Below are 27328 nucleotides of genomic sequence, written 5' to 3' on the forward strand. Positions count from 1 at the left end.
AAAAAGAAAAAGAAATATCAATAGCCAAATAATTAAAAATATAGCTATATAAATAAATATAAGTATAATGATGTACCTCTGTATCACCTTCTGCTTATTTTCTAATTATGATTTTTTCTAGCTATCAGGTCAAAAGATACATCAGTATGGGTTTTAATAGCCGTGTTTGCCTTTGTTTCATGTCTGATTTGCATCTCCACACTGATACTTAAACGTGACAGGTAATACAGCCTTTTATTATCTTCTGAATTCCAATGAGTCTTTACTTTCAAGTTGTGAAAACAAAGCCAGACCATAAACATGGAAATATAACATCTAATAAAAAAGATCATTTTTAATATCTTTTGATTTAAATCATTTATCTCACTGCATAGTTTATGTATGTTTTACTTACATATTTCTTGTTCTTATTGTGCATGCTTGCTTTCTGAGCTCCTAGAGACACCATCAACATGTAGACACTGCACATGGTTATGTCTACATGAAAGTTGCTCTGTTTACTTGTTAATTTATTCATTCATTCATTTATTTATTTTAATGCATATAAAAACAATGGATTTATTCTCTTATGTCTCTCTACATTTTCATGCCTAGAGTGAATATATAAATTATTATAAATGTATATGGAAAAAAACTGTGTTTTTGCAGGGTGTAAAGCCCCCCACCCCCCGAGAAACCCTACCCCTTATATATAATAATTCTAAGATCGGACAGTAGTGGAAAAAGGGCACGCCCCCCTCCCCACTTTAAAAGCAATCTTACAGCGGCACATTGATTAGTTGTTCTTTCAATCAACTGTGATCAATAGAACAGCTGGTAACCAAATGCAATCTTGATTCACACTGAGGGATTCATGTATATACATATATATATATATATATATATATATATATATATATATAGATAGATAGATAGAGAGATGTGTGTGTGTGTGTGTGTGTGTGTGTGTGTGTGTGTGTGTGTGTGTGCGTGTGTGTGCATATGTGCGTGTGTGTGTGTGTTTGTGTGAACATCTGATCAACAGTCAGGTAGACTGGTCCATAGATTCATAGATTTTAGCCATGACTTGAACAACAAATGCAAGAGTATATGCAACATATAAATATTTGGGCAATTTAGTGCAGTCACTGAAACAGTGCAGTTTTCAAAGGTGGGGAATTAGTGGATTAGCCATAACAAACCCATGTATATACAAAAAGAACATACAAACTCCATACAGACAGTGTCCACAAGTCATTACTGAACCCTGGAAACTTGAGCTGTGAGGCAGAGAACTTTCCAGTGAGTCACTGTGGTTCCTGTTGGTTCAGAAAGGAAGAAATGAATAATAACATTTTTAAAAAAGTTAATGTAGCAAGAAAACAGTGAAGTGAATAAATATAGTAAATGCTGGGAATGATGAGTATTATGATCATTGAATGGTATTTGCATAGCTGACCACATGCCTGCCTGCTGAAATCCATATTTGTCACATCAAGCAAATAGCTTTCTTCCTCAGGATGTAGTGATTTAGAGTTAGAATAAATAATATGTGTATACAAGGGTCTCCCCTGTGTGATGTATGGAATGCTAATAACCCATAGGAAAAGATAGTTTCAAAATGTCCTTTGGCTTCTTGAATGTTCTTTCAGCTAGTAAGGTCTAGCAAAACTGTTTACAGCGGAAATGGGTAGTCTGTTGTGATTTGATGGAATGATCCATTGGTGGACCATTTTGCTAACTGGGATCATATCTCTTGACATGGTTCAAAACCAGACGCGGTTATGATAAGCAAGGAGGTAAAGGAATGAGTCTCTGTTCAAGGAATATGGGGGGGACTCCCCCACTAACTCCTAGGACTGCTTTATTTACTTTTTATTCTTCAGTTTTGATAAAACATGCTGTTAACAACACAGCAGTCATTATTCAAGCTGTGCAGTACACCTTTGATATGAAGTCAATCTATTTAACATACCCCTGGTATACTGTTTGTGGTGTGTTGTACACCATATTGTAAAGTATCTCTCTGGACTGAGGGCATGAGTGTTAATTTCTTGGTAGAATACATTACTGTTTGGAAAGTACTCTCTGCTAGCTGTACATCATGGTGGCTTGGTGATGGTGATGGTGAAAGTGTAGTCAGAAATAGGAAAGCTGACAGAACAGAAATGTGTCCCTCCTCTTGTGAATGTCTCAGTTTTGATTTCATTCTCAAAAAGCATGGTTTTATATAATTTGCCTTTCCTTCAGTGAGATATTTTCAGAGCTACAATGGGGTAGCATCTTGGTTAAGTAATACAAAATAATAGAACAGACACACACATTGATTTTTCACAAAACAAAGTCTATGTCAGCTGTATAGAAATATGATAACAATGCCAATGTGCTTTAAAACCTTGGTTCTCAACGACTTTTGCTTCCCCTTTTCCCTAAGCGCATATATGTGTGGTTTTACATTTTAAAACTTGATTTGCTAATGAGAAATACTGAAATGCTGATCTTACTTCTATATTTGAATGCTGTTCTTAGATCCATCAGTATTGTAAAATCACCACAGGCCCTCAGAGGACAGGCAGGCACATAAGTTACAAAGACACAAGGCTTCAGACCCCTGTTTTGTGTGACATCCATAGTCTAGACCAAAGGGGAAGATAAAAAAACTCCAGAGTGAAGATTCTAATGATTTTGATGTAGGTTTTAATGTCAGAAACAAACAGCAATTTTTTGTTGGGGGGACTGTATTATTAGGCTAGAGAAACAGCGGAGGAACAGAGGGGGTAAGAATGCAGCTTTCCTATGAAATGCCAAAGCTAGGAAGTGAAAAGCAAGGGAAAAACTGTCCTGACTGTACTATCAATTAGAACTGATTTATTAATGCCTTGGAGATGTTAACCAGAAAAAGGATCACTGCAGTCCAGGAGAAGTTTATAGAGGTCAGGAGGGAACCCTAGAAAAGTTGCCTGAAGGGAACTTACCTCCTCTGTGGTGCTATCAGTCTGTGTGATGTTGGTGAAATGTGTGCTGCACACCAGGACATGAATGAAGTGTGTTTACCTTTTCAGCAAGGACTGAGTTTCCAAGCCCATGGTGAGCACAACACTTGCAGTTTTTCATGGCTCATGGCTGCCTTTTCAGTAAAGACTGAGTTTCCAAGCCCATGGCAGTCACATCACTTCCAGCTTATTATGGATCATTGCTGCCTTTTCAGTAAAGGCTGAGGTTCTAAGCCCATGGTGGTCACATCATTTGCAGCTTATTGTGGATCATGGCTGCCTTTTCAGTAAAGACTGAGTTTCCAAGCCCATGGTGGTCACATCACCTGCATCTTATTATGGATCATGGCTGCCTTTTCAGCAAGGACTGAGTTTCCAAGCCCATGGTGGTTACATCACTTGCCACTTATTATGGATCATGGCTGCATTTTTAACAAGGATTGAGTTTCCAAGCCCATGGTGGTCACATCACTTGCAGCTTTTTTTGGCTCATGGCTGCCTTTTCAGCAAGGACTGAGTTTCCAAGCCCATGGTGGTCACATCACTTGTAGCATATTATGGATCATGGCTGCCTTTTCAGTAAAGACTGAGTTTCCAAGCCCATGGTGGTTACATCACTTGCCTCTTATGGATCATGGCTGCATTTTTAGCAAGGACTGAGTTTCCAAGCCCATGGTGGTGACATCACTTGCAGCTTTTTATGGATCATTGATGCCTTTTCAGTAAAGACTGAGGTTCCAAGCCCATGGCAGTCACATCACTTGCAGCTTATTATGGATCATGGCTGCCTTTTCAGTAAAGACTGAGTTTCCAGGCCCATGGCGGTCACATCTCTTGCAGCTTATTATGGATCATGACTGCCTTTTCAGTAAAGATTGAGGTTCCAAGCCCATGGAGGTTACATCAGTTGCAGATTATTATGAAAGAAGCCAGGAGTTTATGTAATAGGTTTAGTATCTTTAACACCAAGTACTTAATTTATGCAAAGGGAAAACAATACAATAAAATATACCAGGTAGTTTATAAGGTAATAATTAAGACATTTAATCATGTAAGACTGGAGTAAGAAAGAAACAATGATAAAGACATGAATAAAAAAGGCAAGATTATAAGCAGGAATGTTGCTAGTCTACTCACAAAATAGATAGATGATAATTGTAGGTTCATAGGTAAATACTAGGTTAGCTGCCCTTATGGGTCACTTTAAGTCTAGCCAGTTTCCTTTTTGTGCTCAAATTAATCTATCACATTTGTCTATAGATTGTGATCATACCATAGATAATTTGAGGAGATCCATGCATGGAATAAAACATTTAGGAGCTGCCTTTGTCCATTAGTAGCTCAGGAGGCAGTCCTGGAGTAAAATTTCTGTTTCCCATACATAGATACAAGTTGAGCTTGAGTATGGACAGAGATGAACTTTGTTTTATGTTGATGGGGTGTGTATTTCAGAGCAGTGGTATCCTCTGCAAAATATACCTTCCCCTCCAAACTGTTCTATTGATGTTGCAGAAGAGGTTTACATCTCCAGACTATTTCTGATGCCAACTGGCTTGATGCTTTCAGCAAATCCATCAGAAATGGATCAGAAGATGACTTGCATGCCAGACACAGGCCACCTCTTAGCAGTCTGTAAGATACAGAGTACAGTGGCAGGGCTTCGAGTCAGTCCATGCAGAATATGTTTTTTAGACATCGTATTCTCTGTGGTCATTCCAGTTGTTGCAAGTGTCTGGACAGATACATGCCAAAGGGTTTATTATACTCAATGACTGACCTAATCAGGGCTGAGAAAAGGGGGACAACGACATACCTAGATCTAGATACAATCCCTTTGTTTATAAGCTATTCAATATAGAAAGACTATCTTTCAACATTGGACACATGTTGATAAAAAGTTGGGACACTGCCCACATAAGTTCCTAGATCCCAAATAACTGGGTCGACTTTTAGAATATATTGTCAATGTGGAAGCTTCCTGAAGTAGATGACTTCTCAAAGTATACAATAATACATTTTTTGGCATTTGGTTTCAGGCTATGACTTTGCACCAGTTGAAACAAAGAAAACTCTTCAAACTACTAAAACTCAAAAAAAAAAAACAGTAGAAGAGAAAGGAAGCTGAAAACTGTAGATACATTAAGCTGCTTTTATAATACACACACTTTTCGTCTGGGCACAGTCCAGACTTCTTCAGACACAAAAACACAATAAATATAAAAGCACACACTAAAATACTCATGTAGGAACAGCACATGACTAGTTGTGCCCTATCTTAGCTGTGCTTAACTAATTAGACAATTAATTGATTAAATAATTAAATACCACAAGAAACCCCACCCTTCATTCGTCTCACTTACTATTGAAATAAAGAATATATATACAAAAATATACAAAGATAAACATATTCACAGTGAGGTATAGTCACCAGTAAATCATAAGAAGCAAATGATAAACAATGACATTAAAAGCTCCATAAAATCAGGTTAAAAGCAAATGAAACATATATTCCAATGGCTCAACTGAATAAAACTCATTCAAGTTGTATACAGCACCTTGAGAACTGCGCCGTTCAAATGCTATCAAAAGAAACTTACACTTAGCCTGGCTAATGTACCTAAATTCGTTACATTTAAAACATTTAGAGAAGTTTTATAGTGAATGTTACTCACTAGACATAGGTGAAAGACCGCTTAAACACAAGTTATCCTTACCTAACCCCACCACACCACGTCTTTCTGCTAAACAAAACATTCACTGCTGACCCAGACGCACTACAATCTACAAGGAAGGGGCCAGCTCAGAAAAACAGATAAAATTAGCGTATACTAAAATCCACCTAGAGTGGATTCATTAAATTTCCATCTATGAGCCTTGTGACCCCATCTAAAGACAAAAAACTGTCAGCGGGTAAATTATTTATTTATGTATGAACACAGATCATATACTGTGTTTGCCGATTCAAGTGGAATCAAGACAGACCAAAACATCCCTTCTGGTATACATAGGGTGGTTTAATAAAGAAGGACATTCAAAATCTAGAGTTTTAGTACTTGTAAATGGGATAACTGGACAATGCAAATGTAAAGGAAAACATTTATGCAGTGCAACAATTATGAATATTAAATTTGATAAATTAATTGAAATAAATAATAACATTCATCAATGGGATGCATAATGGTCCCCCTATATCAGATTCAAAAAGTGAATCTACCATGGTGAACACTGAAGTTCTTAGAAAATATTTGACAAATCCTTCCAAAATATACGTAACAACTTCACTCAGACACATGTAAAAGGACTATTCAGGGGGATATATAACCCCAAGTAACTACAATCAACATGCACATCAAATGTAGACTTAGGGATGGTTGTCTCAGAATAATTGTTAGAAAGTGAGTGATAAGCAATGCATATTGTACCTCGATACTAATTGAGCAGTCCAAGCAGGGGACTTAGAACAAATAAACTAAGTCCCCTTAAAGATGGAGGGTAAGAGGTCCATCAACAAAAATGAACACTTGGACCTACAACCAGACACTCACATAACTAACACAATTACTCCCTGGCCCTTGAATTACTAAAACTAAACATATTTACACCCTAATTTGGACATTAACTGAAGCAATAAAATAACTTTCTGGCTCAAATATTATTATAGGTATTAGAAATAGATGTTATAGCATAATCAGACCTTGGAGTACTTAATGCAGATCAGATGTAAGCTTAATGATAAAAAGGGAGAAGGGGGTCCTTAATTAATAACAAGACATACATGGACCTTAAATTCATTGCTCACATAAATAACTACATTATTCATAGACTCATATACTGTGAAAGGTCCCTTATAATCAGGGAAACCTACCGAAATTACCATAAGACATATATATAAAACATTGAATAAATCTAGATTATCAAGCCGTAGGCTCATAACAGCTAGCATTTCATTGCTGGAACCTGTGTTCTGAGAGACTGCTTTATCTATCTGGAAATATACAGAGCTGAGTATATATATATTTTTTGTTTTAGAGTTTGTACTGTTAATTATTGCTTATAGTTTTTCAGATCTCTGCTGGAACTGTTTTCCCCACCTCCCCCTATTTTCTGCTGTGTCTTCAATTGGTATAACTGTTTTTTACAGCTTGTGTGGTGTCTAACTCAAGGATCACTTACATAAAATCAGACCTGTTAGTAATAGCCTGCATTTCATTGCTGGAACCTGTGTTCTGAGAGACTGTTTTATCTATCTGAGAATATACAGAACTGAGTATATTTTTGGTTTTACAGTTTGTACTGTTAATTGTTGCTTATAGTTTTTCAGATCTGTGCTGAAACTGTTTTCCCCACCTCTCCCTATTTTCTGCTGTGTCTTCAGTTGGTATAACTGTTTTTACAGCGTGTGTGTTATCTAACTCAAGAATCACTTGCATAAAATTAGACCTTTTAGCAACAGCCTGCATTTCATTGCTGGAACCTGTGTTCTGAGAGACTGCTCTATCTATCTGGAAACATACAGAGCTGGGTATATTTTTTGGTTTTAGAGTTTGTAGTGTTAATTGTTGCTTTTAGTTTTTCAGATCTCTGCTGAAACTGTTTTCCCCACCTCCCCCTATTTTCTGCTGTGTCTTCAGTTGGTATAACTGTTCTTTACAGCTTGTGTGTTATCTAACTCAAGGATCACTTGCATAAAATTAGACCTGTTAGTAACAGCCTGCATTTCATTGCTGGAACCTGTGTTTTGAGAGACTGCTTTCTCTATCTGGAAATATACAGAGCTAAGTATATTTTTTTGGTTTTAGAGTTTGTACTGTTAATTGCTGCTTTTAGTTTTTCAGTGCTCTGCTGAAACTATTTTCCCCACCTCCCCCTATTTTCTGCTGTGTCTTCAGTTGGTATAACTGTTTTTTACAGCTTGTGTGTTATCTAACTCAAGGATCACTTGCATAAAATTAGACCTGTTAATAACAGCCTGCATTTCATTGCTGGAACCTGTGTTCTGAGAGACTGCTTTATCTATCTGGAAATATACAGAGCTGAGAATATTTTTTTGGTTTTAGAGTTTGTACTGTTAATTGTTGCATTTAGTTTTCCAGATCTTTGCTGAAACTGTTTTGTCCCACCCACCCTCCCTATTTCTGGCCTGTAGTTTAAATTTGGTGACTTTTGCAGGTACCCACCACACTGTAGATTTGATCTGGGACACTCTCCTAGTCCCATCTGTTTACCACATTCTACCTAATAAACTCCTTCTGCACTTGCTTTTAGTCCTTTTTAATTTAATTGCATTTTTTAGACTGTGTTTGGTCTAACATGGATACATACTCAAGTGTGCCAGCTTGCACTGCATGTGAATTGTTTTTACTGCTGTTTTAGCTACTTTTCTGTAAAAAAAAAAATACTGTAAGCCTGTTTCCTACCTTTCCTGTTACTAGTGTTCCAGATACAGATTTGCTGTATCCAGGACTGTATGTCAGCTTCTGAGCCCCCCAATCCTTTCTGTGTTGGAGGGAAGCCTTCTAGCTTATCAGTGGGAGTGGTAATCACTAGGTAACCTGTCTACCACATAAGGAGTGGTTCTGGCCCAGAAATTGTAGTTATTGGCCGTGTGGGCAATCTCTTCCATCTCTCTCAACTTTCTAATTTTAAAGCCTGCATTTGCACTTGTTTTTGTCCTGTAACTCGTCTAGTGCAGATACAGATTCTCAGTTTTAACACTTAAATTTGCTTATTCATGCTCAGCACTTGTTCAGAACTTGTAAGCACTAAATAAGCTACTTATTACTATAGCACTCAACCTTCCTCATTACCTAGAGGAAAACAGTTTTTGTACTTACTTTTCTCACTTGCTTAGAGAAAAACAGCTCTTGTGCTTACTTTCATCATTTATCTAGAGGAAAATAGTTTTTTATTCTGGCATGTCCAAGGGTCACCTCCCAGTGTCCTCTCCTGTATATCTGATGAATATGGGCATCTTGAGACAATGTAGAAATTGCCTCATGTACACAGACAACCCTCTCCTCCTACCACCCAATACTACAGCCTGTGAGAGATGCACTTATCTAGCCAAACTGGAGGTAACGCTCTCTCCAACCAAGACTGAACTTGACAGTCAAGAGGAGAAGGTAAACATTTGCACCACACCACACTCATCACATAGTCTCACTAAATCTATACCACCAAAATCCACACATAGTAACACAAAAACATTTGCGGAGGCTCTCAATAATAAGCTGTCTAAGCAACAGAGACCTCCAAAGCAGAAATGCAAGCAACCTCCATCCCCCAACACAACCCAAATGACACATAGCCCACAGGCTCAGTGTGCCACTCAACCACAGCCAATAAGGCAAAACAATGTACCCAACACACTAGTCATAGGTGACTCTATAGTCAGGCACACTGATGTCCCACTCACCAGGCTGAACAAGAAGAAGGTTACTGTCAGCTGCCTGTCGGGTCCCAGGATCCGCCACATAACCCATGCACTCAGGTCACTCCACAACAAGTACAAATATGACTCTGTCATTGTCCATGTTGATGTGAATGACCTGAGACATACTTCCCTGGACTACATGAAAAGAGACATGGAAAAGGTCTCCGATCTTGCAGCCCAGGCAGGTATGACCCTAGCCTGAAGTAGTATTTTGCCATCACCCAGAATGATACCACAGTACAAGGACAAAATGATTGACTTCAACAATTGGCTAAGCTTCTGGTGTCATTCTAAGGGGATCCAGTATCTGTCTGCTTGGGATGACATGGTCGATAGACCACGATGCGTTGCCAGAGATGGCCTGCACCTCTCGCCCCTGGGATTCCAGATACTGGCTATGGCTCTTGCCGCCCCTATAGTGCCTTTTTTAGGCAAGGTTCAAATGACAAATTCACCACTGTAACAGGAACAGGCAAGCAAAAACCGAGGGTAATGCTACTCAATGCTAAAAGTCTAAATCTCAAAATGCACTCACTCGAGGCACTCCTTAAAATGGAGAACATCGATATCTGTGCAGTGACTAAGACCTGGTTCAGGGCTCCAGAGTGCACCCCTGCACTACCAGTCTATAACTCATATCACACTTTTCAGACATGTAACTTGGTCCGAAAAACCAAAGTCAGAGGTGTGTCCATATTCATTAAGGATATCCACACCTCCAGGCTAGTTGCTCAGCATAATGCATCCAAGGTTATCCAAGTGCAACTAACTCTGGGAAAAACTGCAATCCAAATTATAGCTTGCTACAGATCCCCCACCATGCCCCAGGATTCCCACTTATCTTTTCATGATGCACTGGAAAATATTAGGGTTGAACCAAACACCCTAATAATGGGTGACTTAAACTACCCCACCATTAACTGGGAAAACTACTCGTGTACCAACTCCTTAGCTCAACACTTTCTAGAATTCATAAACTCCAATGCCCTGGATCAACTTATCAACACCCCCACCAGAGGCAACAGTATCCTAGAACTAGTCATTACCAACATGAATGACCGGTGTTCCACACCTGAAGTCAATTCCTCGTTGGACCGATCCGACCATACATTAATCACCCTTGATATCCACATCACGCCCCCACCCCCCATTAAGGAAACCATGATAAAAATTTTCTCCAAAGCCAACTTCATGCTTCTTAAGACAGAAGTGGTTAACTTCATGACACCCATGCAAATGGACAATACAGTTCCAACTGCTGAATCTTACACAAATGCACTCTATAAGCACTTACTCGAGTGCATGGATCGGGCTATCCCAAACAGAACCAAGATGCTATCCTCCAAAAAAAAGAAGCCAATCTGGTGGTCCCCTGCCATAAACAAACTGTACAACAGAAAGAATAAACTGTTGCAAAAGAGAGTAAAATCTCATGAGTGGAGGCGGTCCCTGGTCAGCCTCAGTAAGAAACTGAGATCCCTTATAAGATCCTCCAAAACTAGCTATGAAAACAAAATCACCACTAATTCTAAGTACAACCACAAAGCATTCTAAAGCTATGTCAAGAATCTCGATGGCAACACCCAGATCTGCTCTGAGTTACAGCACAACAGCACGAAAATTACAGAACCAACTGATATTGTCAACATCCTAGCAGATAGGTTCAGTGCTAACTTTACCCCCCCCCCCACCCCCTAAAGGGCTCATATCTATACAGGAAGAATGCAGGGTCCCTGTAATCACAACTACGCAGGTAAAAGCTGCACACAGCATCCATGGGACCAGACAACATCCCAGGCTGTATTTTACCCAAACTTCAGAACGAACTGGTTCCCCACTTAAGCACCATGTTCAATAAAAGCCTCGCAGCAGGCTTTGTGCCCACTGAATGGCACACAGCAACAGTTATCCCACTCCACAAAGGAGGAGCCACCACTGATCCCGGGAACTATTTCCCTATTAGCCTGACGAGCCTGATCTGCAAGGCCATGGAACATATCATCATGGAACTCATAAACTAAGACATTGGTACCCTCCAAACTCTGGATCCCACCCAGTTCAGGTTTGTGAAAGGTAGATCATGCCTCTTGAACTTGATTGACTTCTTTGAGGCAGTCACCAAAGCTGTAGATGAGGGTAAGGTGGTTCAAACAACCTATCTTGACTTCACCAAGGCTTTCAACACCATCCCCCATTTTGGAATTATAGCTAAACTCACTAAACTAGGTATAAATCCCTACGTCACAAGATGGGTTGCCAACTGGCTCACTGACAGAACCCACACTGTAAAAGTTGCAGACTCCAAATCTGACCTCAAAGCAGTGACAAGTGGAGTACCACAGGGTTCAGTCCTGGGACCTCTTCTGTTTGGTATCTACTTCTCTGAAGTATAGGCTAACACAGAAGGCCACTGGCTAATGAAATTCGCAGATGACTGCAAATTAGGAGCCATAGTCAAGTCCCCAAATTATGTGGACATCCTACAGAAGGGCCAAGCTGAGACAGATGCCTGGTGTCAAAGCCATGGCCTTAAGCGCAATGCCAAAAAGTGCAGTGTCATCCCCTTTGGTAAAAACTCTGTACCCATGAACTACCACATAGGCAGCAATCTACTTAACATCAAATGTGATAAGAGACCTTGGGACCCAGGTGGACAGTAGTCTCTCCTTTGATAGTCACATTGCCACAGTAGTCAGGAAGTCCTTTTATGTGGCACACCTCATCATAAAAGGGTTCTCATCCAGGAAAAAAGAGGTCATTGTTCCCGTCTACTCGACACTCATTAGACCCATTATAGAGTACAATGCCCCTTTTGGAATGTACTTCACAAGACATCTGCAGCAGCTGGAAAGGCCACAGAAGTACTTCACAAAGAGGATTACTGGCCTCAAACAAATGCCCTACACTGACCATCTCAAAAAAACTCCAGCTTTACTCTGTAGCATATCGCCTACTCCGAGGGGATCTCTGCCTAACATATAAAGATATGTCAAACCCAGAGCTGTTGGACATGCTACACCTAAAGAAATCCCAATCCCTCTGAGCTACACACTCTAGGGACCTAAACCTTGTCACCACAATAAACAGGACATGCTGGAGGGATAGATTCCTGTCCCAGAGACTTCCCATACTCTGGAACAGGCTACCCATCTATGTCAAGCAAAGTTCTTCCTTAGCACTCTTCAAGAAAAATCTTGATGAGTGGATGGGAAATAGGAAATACACCCTGGGGGTCACTTCTGTGTCTCTGCTCGACAGTGGAACAGAAAAATAACTTTCTTGGGTGGCATAAGTCAGGGAACCTTGTTGGCTAGGCTTACATAGACCCTTGGGCCAATAGCCTAGTACCTACCTATGAACCTATGAACATACTAAGGACCCCTTAAGGTCAAAAGACCTTACCAACATAACCATGAATCAAATATGTAATACATTAGGTAATTCCAAGTTACCTAGCCAAGCTTTTAAGCTTAAGAATGCATTTGATGGAACATAGATCAATTAAGCCCGGGGGCCTAACTTAAGTTGCCATAATAGTTCGAGTTCCTCTAATTTCAATCCTACTGGTCCCACTCTAATATCATGTGGAACCTGGTCAATCACAAGGTATTTAAATGTGTGATTGGGTTCTATTGATATGTGTTTTGCTAAAGCATTTTCTATTTTTCCCTTACTTATCATGTATTGATGCTCATATATGTGTTCACGGAACCTACGTTCCATCTTGCCTATATAATACATTGGGCATTGTTGATATTTAGCTAGGTAAACCACCTATCTTGAATTACAGTTGAATTTATTCAGGATCCTGAAAACTACTTTTTCAGTAGTAAATGAATTTGTTACTTCCACATATTTGCAATATTTGCATGATTTGCACTTAAATATGCCCTGCTGTTTAGGCCTCCTGACCATATTGATTCTAGTAAGTTCTTTAGGTTAGGTCCTCTCTTAAAGGTAATCTTTGGTGTGCATTATATCGCAATTCTTGTTCAAAATAAACCTCTCCAAATCACTATCTGCATTAAATGGAGTTATTAAACTCAGAGGGATCCCTATTGATTTGTTGATGGTTTCTATGGTCTCAAGAGATGTGTTATTGTGGGTAGTGGAATACATTGAAATAGGGCCCCTAGGATAGGGGAGAAGGCTCCTTTCTCCCTTTTACTATTATTTCATCGACCAACATATCAATCAGGCTTTCAGGATAGCCCCGAATGAGGAACATGGCCTTTAAGGTCATACATTCCATTTGGAAGTCCTCTTCAAGGCTAACTATCCAGGCAGCCCTAACTAGTTGGCCTTTAACGACCGATCATTTTTGATGATAAGGGTGGCTACTGGTGTAATGAAGGAAAGAACTGGAGTAAGTACTCTTTCTATATATCTTTGACACATAGCTCTGGTGGGGGATAGTCTTCTTTAGGAAAATATCAAGATAATTAATCTCTTCTTTGTTAAAATTGAAGGTGAATTTCAAGAAGTTGGCTGTACTGTTGAAGTAATCAACTAAACCCATAGCCTCTCCCAAGTCACCCCCAATGATAATGAAGACATCATCCAAGAACCTAGTGTAAAAGATGATATCCTTCATAATCCTCTCCTCCTTAAAGATGTATTCAGTTTCCCAATGTGCCATGACCAAATTCGCCACACTGGCACCACAAGGGGAACCCATAGCCACCCCTATTTTTTGCAGATAGAATTCCTGGTCGAAGATGAAATAATTATTCGTTAGGATCATATCCAAAAGCTAAGTTACTAATTTGATCTCACTAGTCATTGCCCCATGTTTGATCAACATGAATCTAATCCATTCAATTCCTTGTTCTTGTGGGATTGATGTATATAGGTCTTTAACATCTACTGTAAGGAATCCATGGTTATTGTTATATTGCAATTGATCAATTTTTTTTTAAAAATGACCATGAATCTTTACAGATCAGTTTTTCATACATTAAGGTTGGGAGGGTGGCCTAATGGTTAAGGTGTTTGCCTTGAAAGCACAAGGTGCAGGGTTTGAGTCTCACAAGGGATAATTGGCTAGGCTTAAAATGGCTTGCAAGGGCAGTTAGCTTAGTACTAATCTATAAACCTATGAACCTATAAATAAAAAAGTATTTCTTTAAGATCATGTCAACCAACTTGGCACAAGGATGGTGTGTCTTTCGGCTTTTCCCAGTTAGGGGTCGCCACAGCAGAACTCCGGTCTGCTAATGACTGGCAGTAGATTTTACGTGTGGAGTTGCCAGCTCTGATGCACAACCTTCAAGGAAGGTACACCCATTTACGCATGTCTCCACGTAGAAGACGCTCTAGCTGAGAATCGAACCGGACAGCATCTTACTGTGAGGTGACAGCGCTACCGCAGCACCACCACTGCAGTTGCTAAGTGATCAAATTTTTGGCATCAATCAATGGTCTAATCAGTGGGTTGTATAGATCCTTATGGATCTTAGGAATACTAAACAATATAGGCATTCAAAGGAAAGACATACACAAATAATTGTATTCAGTCACATCTATTCTCCTTTCAATGAAGAGCTCTTCTATTTCACTTCTTATACATTGTTGAGCTATGTTCGCCTCATTCAAGGAGGCCTTTTGATATGCTTCTGAGTTTAAAATGGTGTGCATTCATGATCTATAATCCCAGTTGTCCATAACTACCTCCTTTATCCGGTTTGCAAACTCTAACATCAGCTGACCTTAGGAGGTTCAATGCTTCCCATTCTTGCTTTTACACATTTGACTAGTCACTCCTATATTGAAGAACCCCCCCCCCCCCCCGTTGGCAAATCCCTTAGAGGTCATGGCCCGTAGGTCAAGTTCAATCATTTTTTCAAAAGATTGTAAAGTGGGGTGCAGGGGAGGGTTAAATGTGCTAACTATGGACAAAGGATGTTTCATTGGATTGTGGTTGTACCCCAACAAAAATTGTAAATTAAGCTTTCTAATGAAGCATTTAAAGTCTACCAAAGTCTTTGCTAAGTTCATGTTATAGTTTTGGACAAACATGTATCCTTTGGCCAGGAGTTCAATTTGTTCAGGTGCTACACAAGCTGATTAGAAATTATAGATCTTAAAATCACCAGTTGAATTCACAATGATATAATGTTCAATTCTAAGATTTCCTCTTGTTGTACTTTTGTTTGTTCTTCCACAGGTAACCTTGGTTCCTCTGCTTGGGAACAGCCCCTGTTTTGTTGAGGTTCGTGAAAATTTGGATGATTTTGAGCATTATCTCCTGCAAGTCTATATTAAATCAGTGAACGCTTAAAATAGGAATGCTGATTCATCAACCCTAGTTCACCGAACGCTGAAAATCCCGAATGCTCGGAACAGCAATTTTTTTTCCCAGGGAAAAAAATTGCTGTTCACCAAAAAAAAAAAAAAACTCAAAACAGTATTTAATGTGGGCAGCTTCACCCCCCCCACACACCCCCGATGTGTGGGGCTGTGCTTCCCACACCCCTACTTAAGTATACCAACTCCGAGATCGCACCACAGTAGAGGAAATGGTAAACTCCCAAAACCGGCCCAGCGATTTTTTTTCCCTGAAAAAAAATCACTGTTCTGGGTGTTTGGGGTTTTCAGCGTTCGCTCAAATAGGGTAAATGAATCAGCGTTCGCTTTTTTAAGCATTTGCTGATTCAATATAGACCCACTCCTGCCACTAGATTCAAATTATGTTCCTGGTTCCTTATTCTGTCACTCCTTCTAACCGGGGTGTTATCATATTCACCATCATCTAAGTCATTACTCTCAGTCACTATAGGTATATTGGGTTGTTTATAAGGCTGACCATTGTTTTGTTGGTTCATATTTATTGACCATACCTGTGCTTCTGAAGGAACTGGATAAGCTGTACCTGAATCATAAGCCAGTCTATGACGTTTAAGTTTCTTAACTTTTGTTGCTTTTAATTTACACAAGTACTGATCAATACTCATGAAGATTCTTGAATAATCAAATTTATATCTCACAAATGCTTGGTCAGCCTTAATTTCATTATCCAAAACTGTTACTAAAGATAAAAGTCAACCCATAGGGTATAATGCTTGACCATTAACTCCATGAGTTCGAAGCCCTGTTTATCGAAGAGTTGTAATAATTCCACATGGAAAGGTGAATCTCTGTCCAACTCTGTTGGATACTGCATTTCCTAAGTCCCTTGAGGACTAAGTATTGTTTTAGACACTCCTTGAAGTATTGAATTTCTTATTGAAGTCTAATGTATTCAATTTATCACTTAAAGTTTCTTTTGAACCTTGATTCAACAAACAACCTCCAGCCAGTAGACCCCTTTCAATCTCAGGACTCTCAAAGGAAAATGTGGCAATTCCATTGACCCATTCATTGAAGGCGGGGACCCCAATAACCCCGAGGTTGAATTACTGTTGCTAGATTCATTTGTCACCTCCATCTGATTCAATGGTCGGCTCCTAGTAGAATTCGGTAAAGCTTGTGGACCCAGACCAAAGGTGTCCTGTCCAGGCCCGGAGTTATTCAGTTGGACTCCACTGACACCTTGCTCATTACCTAGGTGGGTATCCTTGTGGCTCTTGTCTAAGACTTCCATTCTTGAAGCTATGTTATCAACCTTTTGGGTTACTACTTCAATCAATGCGGTGAGGCTGATACTCTCACCGCTAGCAGTCACTTGGGAAAACAGCCTCAGACTTAACTCACTACCCAACGCCATGACAAACAGGCGAAACAAAGAAAACTCTTCAAATTACTAAAACTCAAAAAAAAATGTCCGGTAGAAGAAAAGGGAAGCTGCAAAATGCAGATGCATTAAGCTGCTTTTTTAACACACACACTTTTCGTCTGGGCACAGTCCAGACTTCTTCAGACACAAAAACACAATAAATGTAAAAGCACACACTAAAATACTCATGTATGAACAGCACATGACTAGTTGTGCCTTATCTTAGCTGTGCTTAACTAATTAGACAATTAAATGGTTAAATAATTAAATTAAATACCACAAGAAACCCGCTGTGGTATGGTGGTAGCGTTGTTACCTCACAGCAAGAGGTTCTCCCGTTCGATTCTCGGCTTGGCTTGGGAGTGCCTTCTGTATGGAGTCTGCATGTCCTCCCTGCAGTTGGGTAGCATTCGAAAGATATGCGTGCATAAATGGGCATGCCTTTGTTGAAGGTTGGGCGTTGAGCTGGCACCTTGGCGTTTCGTAAAAAAAAATCTACTGCCAATCATTAGCAGACCGGAGTTCTGCTGTGGCAACCCATTACCGGGAAAAAGTCGAAAGACAAACAACAACCACAAGAAACCCCACCCTTCATTCATCTCACTTACTGTTGAAATACAGAATGTCACTTTGTACCAGTTACTTATTTGAGACAAACCTTCCAGCAGGATGTGTAAGTCCAGAATTTATGTCCACTATATATATCAGAAGTAAAAATAAAAATCACATATGGTCCTTTAAACTACATATATGTATATATATGTGTGTGTGTGTGTGTGTGTGTGTGTGTGTGTGTGTGTGTGTGCGTATATATATATATATATATATATATATATATATATACATACACACACACACACACACACACACACTCGTATTATAGATATATTTATATTTATATATATATATATATATATATATATATATATATATATATATATATATATATATATAGGTTTACTATCACAATGCCGGCGTGCACTTGCGGCTATGAAGTATTCGAACAACAGATGTTCGAATACTTCATATTGCGAGGTGATGTGAGCACGTTGCCATTGCGAATGGACTGTGCATTCGCAATTCCAACGTCGCTCATGAGCGATCGCTGTACAGTGTGGTTAGGGAAATACATCCCTTTCCTCACTGTAGAGCGATCAAAGAGTTGGAATATTAAGTTAGGGGGTGTGGGAGGCACAGCCCCACGGGGTGCAGGGCAGCCTCCTGCATAACTGTGTGTTTAGGTTAGGTAGATAGGTGCTTATGGGTAGGGTGGGCGTGCTGTGTATTGCCGTAAATGTCGCGAGCGACATTTTCGACAATACACCCTTGTTTTCGAGGTTAGGTTGATTCGGAAATGTTCATTTCCGATGTAAAAATTCGAAAATACAGACATGATTTTTTCTGATTTTCGAATTAATGATAGTAAACCATATATATATATATATATATATATATATATATATATATATATATATATATTCTAAATTCTGTCCTATCTTGCACTATGGGTTTGAAGCCACACTTACCAAACACACAAACACTGACATGACTTTAAGCTTTCCTCTACCTATATCTCATGATATGGGTCACATCAGGCAGATTATTACTAATAATTGAGACCTTATAACTAATACACAACACAATTCTACCACTCTTGGAGCTTCCCCTTTATTCTCTTACAAGAGAACTCATTCCATATGTTCTCTCCTTGAAAACAGGGATAATCATTTGTTTCTCCACAAACCTATCTATGCACATTCTCATGTAGGTATGTCTTGTTGTGGTAATTGCGTTGTCTGCCTTTACATTTTCACTGGGCTCAGTTTTACTTTCTAGCATTGCCACCATACTGTTTATTTTTCAAAATTCTTTAATTGTCAATCTATGTCAGTGATTTATGCAGCTGTCTGTTCCTCTTGTGAGAGTTTTTATGTTGGTAAGACTTCCAGGAAATTGTCTGACCGCATTAAGGAGCACTTGGGTGCTATTAGAGCTAAAAATGTTAATAATGCCTTAGCCAAACACAGTCTAGTCTGCAGAGATTTTACTAAGTTCAAGTTCTTTGTATTAGAACAAGTTGATGCTTTTTTCGATAATACAGATTTATTTCTTGAGCTCAGGGAATTAAAATGGCAATTACTACTAGGTGCTGAATGTACTCCAGGATTAAATGAAAGTATTAATCTAAAATGTGCTTTAAAATGGTATAGTTAACTTTACATCTTTTTATACACTTGTACTTGCCTTTTCATTATTATTGCTGCATTCAAGTTTGCTTATGCATTCACTCTCTAGCTTTCTTTTACTGTACATAGTACTTTTGCCATCTGACTCGTGTATTATTTATTTTATGCATATTAGCTGTTCATTCATTGGCACTTTTCAAATATTGGGTCCTAATTTATTACTGCAGTAGTTTGTTGTTTAACATCTCCTACCATTGCTTACTGTTAGCTCAAATGTTCCATTGTACTATATATTGTAGATTCCATTCAACTGTAATTTATTCTGAAGAAGTTCTGTTAACATTAAAGAAAGAAAGCTCATTCACCTGTTTTGAGCCTTTCTATTGTCAGCAAATTTATAGTTACCTTTGTAAGAAGTTTTTAATTTTACAGTCTTCTTTCTTCTAAGCAATGTTTTTTATATATATATATATATATATATATATATATATATATATATATATATGGGTCTACTTTCTTTTACTGAAATTACATTTCTTCGAACTACAGTTAACTGACACCAGTTTACAAAAACTATACTATTCCAAAGTATTTGTTTGCTGAACCACAAAACAGTAAATATATGACCTATACAATAAATAGACACAACAAACACACGTCCTAACATTTTTGCAGGGGTGGGGCAGCCTCCTTGCACCCCCTATGTAGGAGGCAACTCCGCGATGGCACTACAGTGACAGAAAGAATTTATTTCCTGATATACACTGTACTGTGATCTCCACTGTAAAGCAAAGAGCGCTGTTAAAATAAATTTCCGCATACTACATGCATTCCTCCAAAAGCATGGGACAAATACTTATTTTCAAAAATGCCATCATATCTGCCAACTTCTACAAGTGGTACGATGTACAAGAACATATACGAACATGAACTCTGTGTACTTCAACAGCTGCACTATTTTGCTAAAATAAATGTCGACCAACTGCAACTTCAGAAAAGTGGAGTTTCACAAGAAAGGAGTCACTCATTTGCCATTTCATACATACACACACACACACACACACACACACACACACACACACACACACACACACACACACGCACATATATTTATATATAAATATATATATATATATATATATATATATATATATATATATATAGAGAGAGAGAGAGAGAGAGAAATAGGTATAGATATAAATATATTTTTCAGGGGTTGGGGTTGGTATAAAGATAAAGGTGTTTGCCTTACAATCGCAAGGTACAAAGTTTAATTCTCACCTTTAAAAAGGAAATTGGCTAGGCTTCAAATGGCTCACAGGGGTAGTCAGCCAAGTATTTACCTATGAGCACTGTGAACCTATATATCTATATTTGTATAGCTATAACATATATACTTCTAGGTCTGAAGCAACCAAAGAGATTTGAAACAATCAAAATGGTCAGGTCAGATTCATTGCTGAGCTTAATTTAAATACTTGATGATTTAATTTTCATTCTTGGTATTATACCTAAGTTTTTACATGTACCTTAAAGTTTTATTATTAACTTCTAAAAGAGAACTGATACATGGCCATTTATACATAACTTCCAAATGAATGCAAGCATTCATGTCTTTTTTACTCTACAGGTGGAAATTTTAAATTAAACTTGATTTCCATTGGAGGGGTATATAACTTCTGCTCAGGCTGAGCTTTGCAGAACCAGTCTTTAATATATCTTTCCTGAGTCCTGAGTCTGCATTACATGAGAAAGCAAAACCTATACATTTCACCATACAAGGCACCTTTTTGTGACTGCAGACTGGCATCACCAAAACAGTGTATGTAGGGGAGACAGTTTGAAGATCTATACCCATCCATCCATCCTCACCCCCTTTTTCCATTTTGCACATGGGGACAGGGTGTCACTTCAACAGTGACAATCACCTCGATCCAAGGTTTACACCTCCGAGAGGCTAGGCCTGCCATGGTGGTGGTTCATCCGTACCACTCACTCAAGCACTTGTACCTACAGCCAATTTAAAGTGTCCAATCCACCTACTGCATATCTTTGGAATATGGGAGGAAACTGGAACCCAGAGGAAACTCACATGACCACAGGGAGGACATACAGACTCCACAAAGAAGGCACCCCAGCCGAGAATTGAACCAGAGAACCTTTTGCTGTGATGCGACAACACTAACTGCCACACCACGGTGGCCATTCTGTATGCATGTATTTATTTAAGATTTGTTAACTGGGATAGAGTACTGATCGCATATGACCAATATTAGTATCAACCTGTGAAAGTATAATTAGACTACAGTGAAAAAAAGGATTAAAATAGAAGGGCACAAGTACACTGGAATACACAACATGAGGTACAAAATATATATGGTAAAACATAACATGACAGAACATAACTTGAATATCAGTAATTTTAACTGAATACAGTGAAGTTATTTACAGTTCTGGTATATTCCAAATATATAGGAGCTAATAGTTTTATAAGTAACTGAATGAATGAGTAAGTGAAGGCAAGGTGAAGAAATATTAAGGCAAGCAGAGGAAAATGAAAAAGAGTAGTAAGGCTTTTGTTAATAATGTGTGGGATGAGGAGGAAAAGGTCATGTGATGTCATTGGGTAAGAGATCCTGGCATTTAATGAATGTCTGTCAGATAAGAGGAAATCCCTTTCATGTAGGAGGGGATAGACTCTCATAATCTGTGGGCAAGCAGGAAGAAAGAGTGGTCTGTGCAGTGATGAGGGTACAGTTTGGCTTTGATTTCTGAGATAGGAAGATTGTTGTTTTATTAGTTTTGTATCTGAGGAAGACTACACTTAATGAACAGTATGAAATCCGTAATGGTAGAATAGGATTTGTATGTTTCCTTTGCAGAGAAACACACCAAAACCTTTGCCTGGAGGTTTTGTAAGGAAGTCTCAAAGAGGGGATCAAAATATGGCCTTTAATAAATAGGTACCAAATGACCTTGTTATGAAGAGCAGTTTATCCGAAAGTGGGTGGATGTATGTAAGGATGTGCAAGCATTTCACTATCATAGTCTGTCATGTTGCTTTATATGTTGTTTCTACTTGGAGTAGATTTATGACATGTCAGTGCTATATCTTTACCAAGTCATCGTTACAGGAGAAGTACAAATCCAGTACATATATATATATATATATATATATATATATATATATATATTTATGTATGTGTGTGTGTGTGTGTGTGTGTATGTGTGTGGGTCTACTTCTCTTTTTTGAAAACACACTTCTTCGAACAAGAGAAACCCAAGACCCACTTTAGCAAAAGTACAATTAACCGAAAGTGCACTTTCACAAACTTCAGTTTACCGAAGCAGAGTACAGTAAGGATAAGGAAATATACCTTTTCCCGACTGTAGTGCAATCTCAGAGTTAGTATATATAAGTAGCGTGGGTGTGTGGTGCAGGGGGGCTTGCCCCTCTGCAAAAATGTGTTTCACTTTGCCAGACCGGATCTCCGCTATTTATATATATACTAACTCCGAGATCTCACTACAGCGGGGAAAATGTATATTTCCTTATCCCTACTGTACCATGTTTCAGTAAACTGATTTTCACAAAAGTGCACTTTCGGTTAAGTGCACTTTCACTAAAGTGGGTCTTGGGTTTCTCTTGTTCAAAGAAGTGTGTTTTCAAACAAGAGAAGTACACCCATATATATATATATATATATATATATATATATATATATATATATATATATATATATATATATATTTCTTCTGTATATAAAGTTTTTTGTCACTAGAATTATAATAACCTCTAAATTCAACTCATATAGCTTCTCTCTCAGTTTAATTTCTGCAAGTCATTTGGCTTTCTAATAGCATGAGAGGAATGCACTCCATTGCTAAGTCAAAGTATGATTAAAGTTTGTGAAATTAGTATTGTTTCGAGCTTTGATGTTAGCCAAAAGTGCTGTTCGCAGCACCCACAATGTGCCCAGAACTGACTCCTACTGCAATTCCTACAGAGTTACATGTATTGGTAACATATCTAAGTACAACTGTAAATTCTTTTTTTATGAGACCCATTACTCCTACTACTATTGAAGCTGCTTGGGTATCCTTCTTCCACATTGCCCTCATTTGTGCCTGCAAACCCTGGTATTTTATGACTTTGGGTCTTTCTGTATGTAAGACACTGTAATAATTGGATGTAGCAGTTTCAGCAATCAGTGCTACTTTTGTCTCGTCTTTTCATGGGCTACTATGTCTTATTTTCTCACATCTATTTTTTGAACTGTTGGTAACGGGGGTGATCCCATGTGATATAAACATCATTATTTTCTATAATGCTTTGTGGCTCGTGTTTCTAATGGTCCTCAGCTATGTCAATACTATAATATTTGCACAATCCCCAGTGCAATATTCTTTCCACATTATTATGCCTTTCAGTATACACAGTTTCTGTCATCAGTGTATCACACACAGCAACAAGATGTGCAACTATTTCCAATTGTGTATTACAAAACCTGCATTTGTCTGTTTCTCCCACATGTTCAATAGACTTTGTAAACCAACGTGTACATAGTCCATGATCCTGGACTACCAATATTAACCTTTCACCTTTTGGTTTAAATTCACCTCTTATTTATCATTCCTGCATTAGATTTTTCTGTACTTGTACTATATGCATTTTCCACATTTCTTGCCTTCTCATCTGATCCTTTGTCTAATATTCTTTCTTTTGTTTTTTGGCACATTAAGTTGCTACCTGATTTTTGTCTACTATCGATTTGATTCCATTCCCACTTGACATGATATGCTTCTGCTAAACTCGTCTTAGACTTGTACTCTTTATGTTTTAAAACGTTCACTATGTTTGAATCTTGTAAGGTCAGCAGATATGTATGCAGTCCTATGATTGTAGATCTATATGTGTAATCAATTTTGAGCAGGCCGATAACTCCTAAAGAACGGGGAATATATAATCTTGGTATACACCTTGGTATACACTGATTTTTATAAATCATTTGATAAACATGAAGTATTTTTCTTGTGTTCCTGTCCAACTGATCCAATACCTTTTAGGGCCATTCGCCCCAAAACTATACGTTAGAACAGGAACAGCAAATTGGTTTATAGCTTGGATTTTGTTTCTAGATGTCAGGGCAGTTTTCAGTATTAATTTTAGTCTTCTAAAATATTCCTTACTTTTTTCACATTTTTTTCTTGCTTTATTGCTGATCGTTCATCAGTTCCCGAAAATGTATACACTCCCTAAGTTCCTTTATATCACATTCCTATCCCAGACTGACATTTTCTTGGTGCTGTAGCTTGCTTGCTTTAAAGGTTGCTTTTGCACATTCATTAAGACAAAATGTCATTCTTACATCATCTGAGAAGGTTTTGACCACTTGCAGTTGTTCTTTCAGTTCCTCATCAAATGGACTATGCAGTTTTAAACCATCCACAAAAAGAAGATAAGAAGTCTTTATCCTTTGTTGTTTTCTGGGAGCCAAATTGTAACCATGACCTAATCTGTTAAGTAGACAATTTAATGGTTAAGGGAAAGACAAAAAAGAGCAGTAGTGGCAAAGAATCACCCTGGAATATCACCCTTTGAGTTTTTATCCCTGGGATAATAATTTATCATTTAATTATGTCTTAGCTACAAAGTGGTTTGCCACTGTTTCATGGTCACAGTCACTGTAATATAATTGATCAGTGTAGGGTGCATTTTATACATCTGTAAGCACACCTTTATCCATGAATGTGGGATGCTGTCAAAATGCTTTTTTTGTAGTCCGTCCATGCCATACTTAGAGTCTTCTCCTTTTTTATAATTCTCCATTATGACTTTATTTACAACAAATGATCCTTTGTTCCACATGACTTTATTTTGTTACCCTCTTGTTCTGCCATGGTTGAGTTTTCTTCTAAATTACTATAATAAACTCTGTCTGCATCAGTTCCAGTGTATAGTTTTTACATCATTGGAAGGTAAGTTATTGATCTGTAGTTTTTAGAATATCTTGCAGGTTCACTTTTAAGAAGGAATACAATTTCTCTTGTTGTTAACCAGCTTGTTTGGGATGCACATATAAATAGTTCTTACTTGGGGCTAAATCTTCATATAAAGATGTTAATACTTTTAGCCAGACATTGGGTACTGCATCTGGAACTGGGGTTTTCCATTTAGGAACTTTTCTTAATTTTGTTTCAATTTCTCTGGCTATTACTTCATCCCATTTCATATCCTGTACATTTGAACTTCTTAGTCTTTCTTTTATGTCTTCTCTTCATTCAGCATCTTTGTTATGTTCCATAGGATCTTCTTAGATAGTCTTTTTTTTTTTCAAAATGTGGCTATTTTTTTTTTTTTTTTTCTGGTGGAGTTTCTATTCCTTTTGCCTTGTTTCCTAATTCTCTAAAAAATATTTTGGGTCATCAGTGAATTGCGTATTTTGTACTTTATATTTATCTGCATTTCTTTTAATTTTTTCTGCCTGTGCTGATACCTTTAGTTTATTATTTACAGTAGTGTATGATAGATCCTGGCCTGTTCGGATAACTGGGCCCTGCTTTTATCATATCTATCTTACTTAGTATTTGTGTTGATATTTCCCTCTTCTGAGGTCTTCTAACATGATACTTGTCTTAACTGATTTATGGTTTTCTCTATTCAATACTTCCATGATAGCATTTAATTTCTCCCCTTCCTTTCCCTTACTGCATTGCATTTTTGTGGTAAGACTTTATTTCTTATTAATTTAGCTGTACAGTAATACATCCTATTTACTTTTGCTATAGCGCATTTATTTATATGAGCAGTCTGGATTACTGTTTTCATTTGTTTTATCCAACTTCTAACATTTTGGGTCTCACTTACTTTCTATAATATATTTCTTTCATTGATTTTAATATGTCTATCCATCTCTATTAAATCAACCAACTCTTCCCTTAGATCATTTTCTTCTAAACTAAGGTCACATTTTTGTTTTCCTTTTCTGTGACAAATCCGCAGAACGTTCCAGACATTCTCCTGTGACATATTCTCTTGATCTTCATCTAATTTCATCTGTTGCTCTTTCATATGGGAACTCACTGGCCTATCACTCCACAACACTGACTGTGTCAGAGTTGCCACAGTTTCTTATTCCTTCCCTTGCTGTGCAAGTCCAACTGAACTTTTTAACTGGTTTCCTACTGAAAGCTCTAAAGTATCTTCATATGGCAACTGATCAGATGCTTCCCGCTCCACTGCTTTCTACTTAATTTGTAGACACATTGTTCTATCATGTCTGATGTTATAAAAGTTAGGTTTTCTACACTAAATCCTTCACTTCACAGGTAATCCATAACTTTAGTTTCTATTCATTTAACTTCTCCATTACTAATCCTCTTTTCTACTTTCCCCATTTGTTTTCTTATTTTTTGTGTTGTAAAATTGTCCACATCCGGATGCCTTTCCCTGTATTTCTCTTCAGGTATCTTTGGTGGTGCTGCTTTTTTGAATTGATTAGGTTTGCTTTTTCCTTTGCATAAATACTGCACCATATTAAATCTCTTTTCTTTCCTATGTCCATCTTCTTCAGATGTCTCCCACTCTATTTGCTTATCCTTACTTTGGGGACTCATTGTACAATCATGCCATGACATAACCTGTGTTAGACTTTCCACATTAACTCCTTCATGTCGCAGGTATTCCATAACCAGCTTTTATTTTTTTTTTACTTCTACTTTACTAATCTTCTGTTCTACACTCCCCCTTTGTAATCTTATTTTTTGTATTGTGAAATTTTCCATATCTGGATGCCTTTGCCTGTATTTCTTTTCAAATATCTTTGGAGCTGCTTTTTTTGCATTGATTAACTTGGCTTCCTCTTTTGTACAAATGTTGTACCATATCAGATATCCCGTTCTTTCCCATGTCCATTTTTCTTTTTTATACCTTTTAAAAATCTATCGATTCTGTTCTTTATATTTTTATACTTCCTCAGTCTCGTCTTTTTCCAAATGGCCCATTGTTTCTTGGTCTGAATAA

General features: G+C 38.0%; 1 protein-coding gene across 4 annotated transcripts in view; it reads left to right on the forward strand.

The window, feature by feature from the left end:
- The window catches only part of PRLR (prolactin receptor), a 2068968-nt gene that overhangs the window by 2008025 nt on the left and 33615 nt on the right, over positions 1-27328 (forward strand). For all 4 annotated transcript variants that reach the window (XM_044070113.1, XM_044070132.1, XM_044070123.1 and 1 more), the window contains one exon: positions 122-221. In XM_044070113.1, coding sequence (XP_043926048.1) covers positions 122-221 — 100 coding nt within the window. The remainder of the gene's footprint in view (positions 1-121; positions 222-27328) is intronic.

This window comes from Protopterus annectens, chromosome 1.part0, assembly GCF_019279795.1.
Source record: "Protopterus annectens isolate FY-2018-M chromosome 1.part0, PAN1.0, whole genome shotgun sequence".
In the NCBI taxonomy this organism is placed as follows: Eukaryota; Metazoa; Chordata; order Ceratodontiformes; family Protopteridae; genus Protopterus; species Protopterus annectens.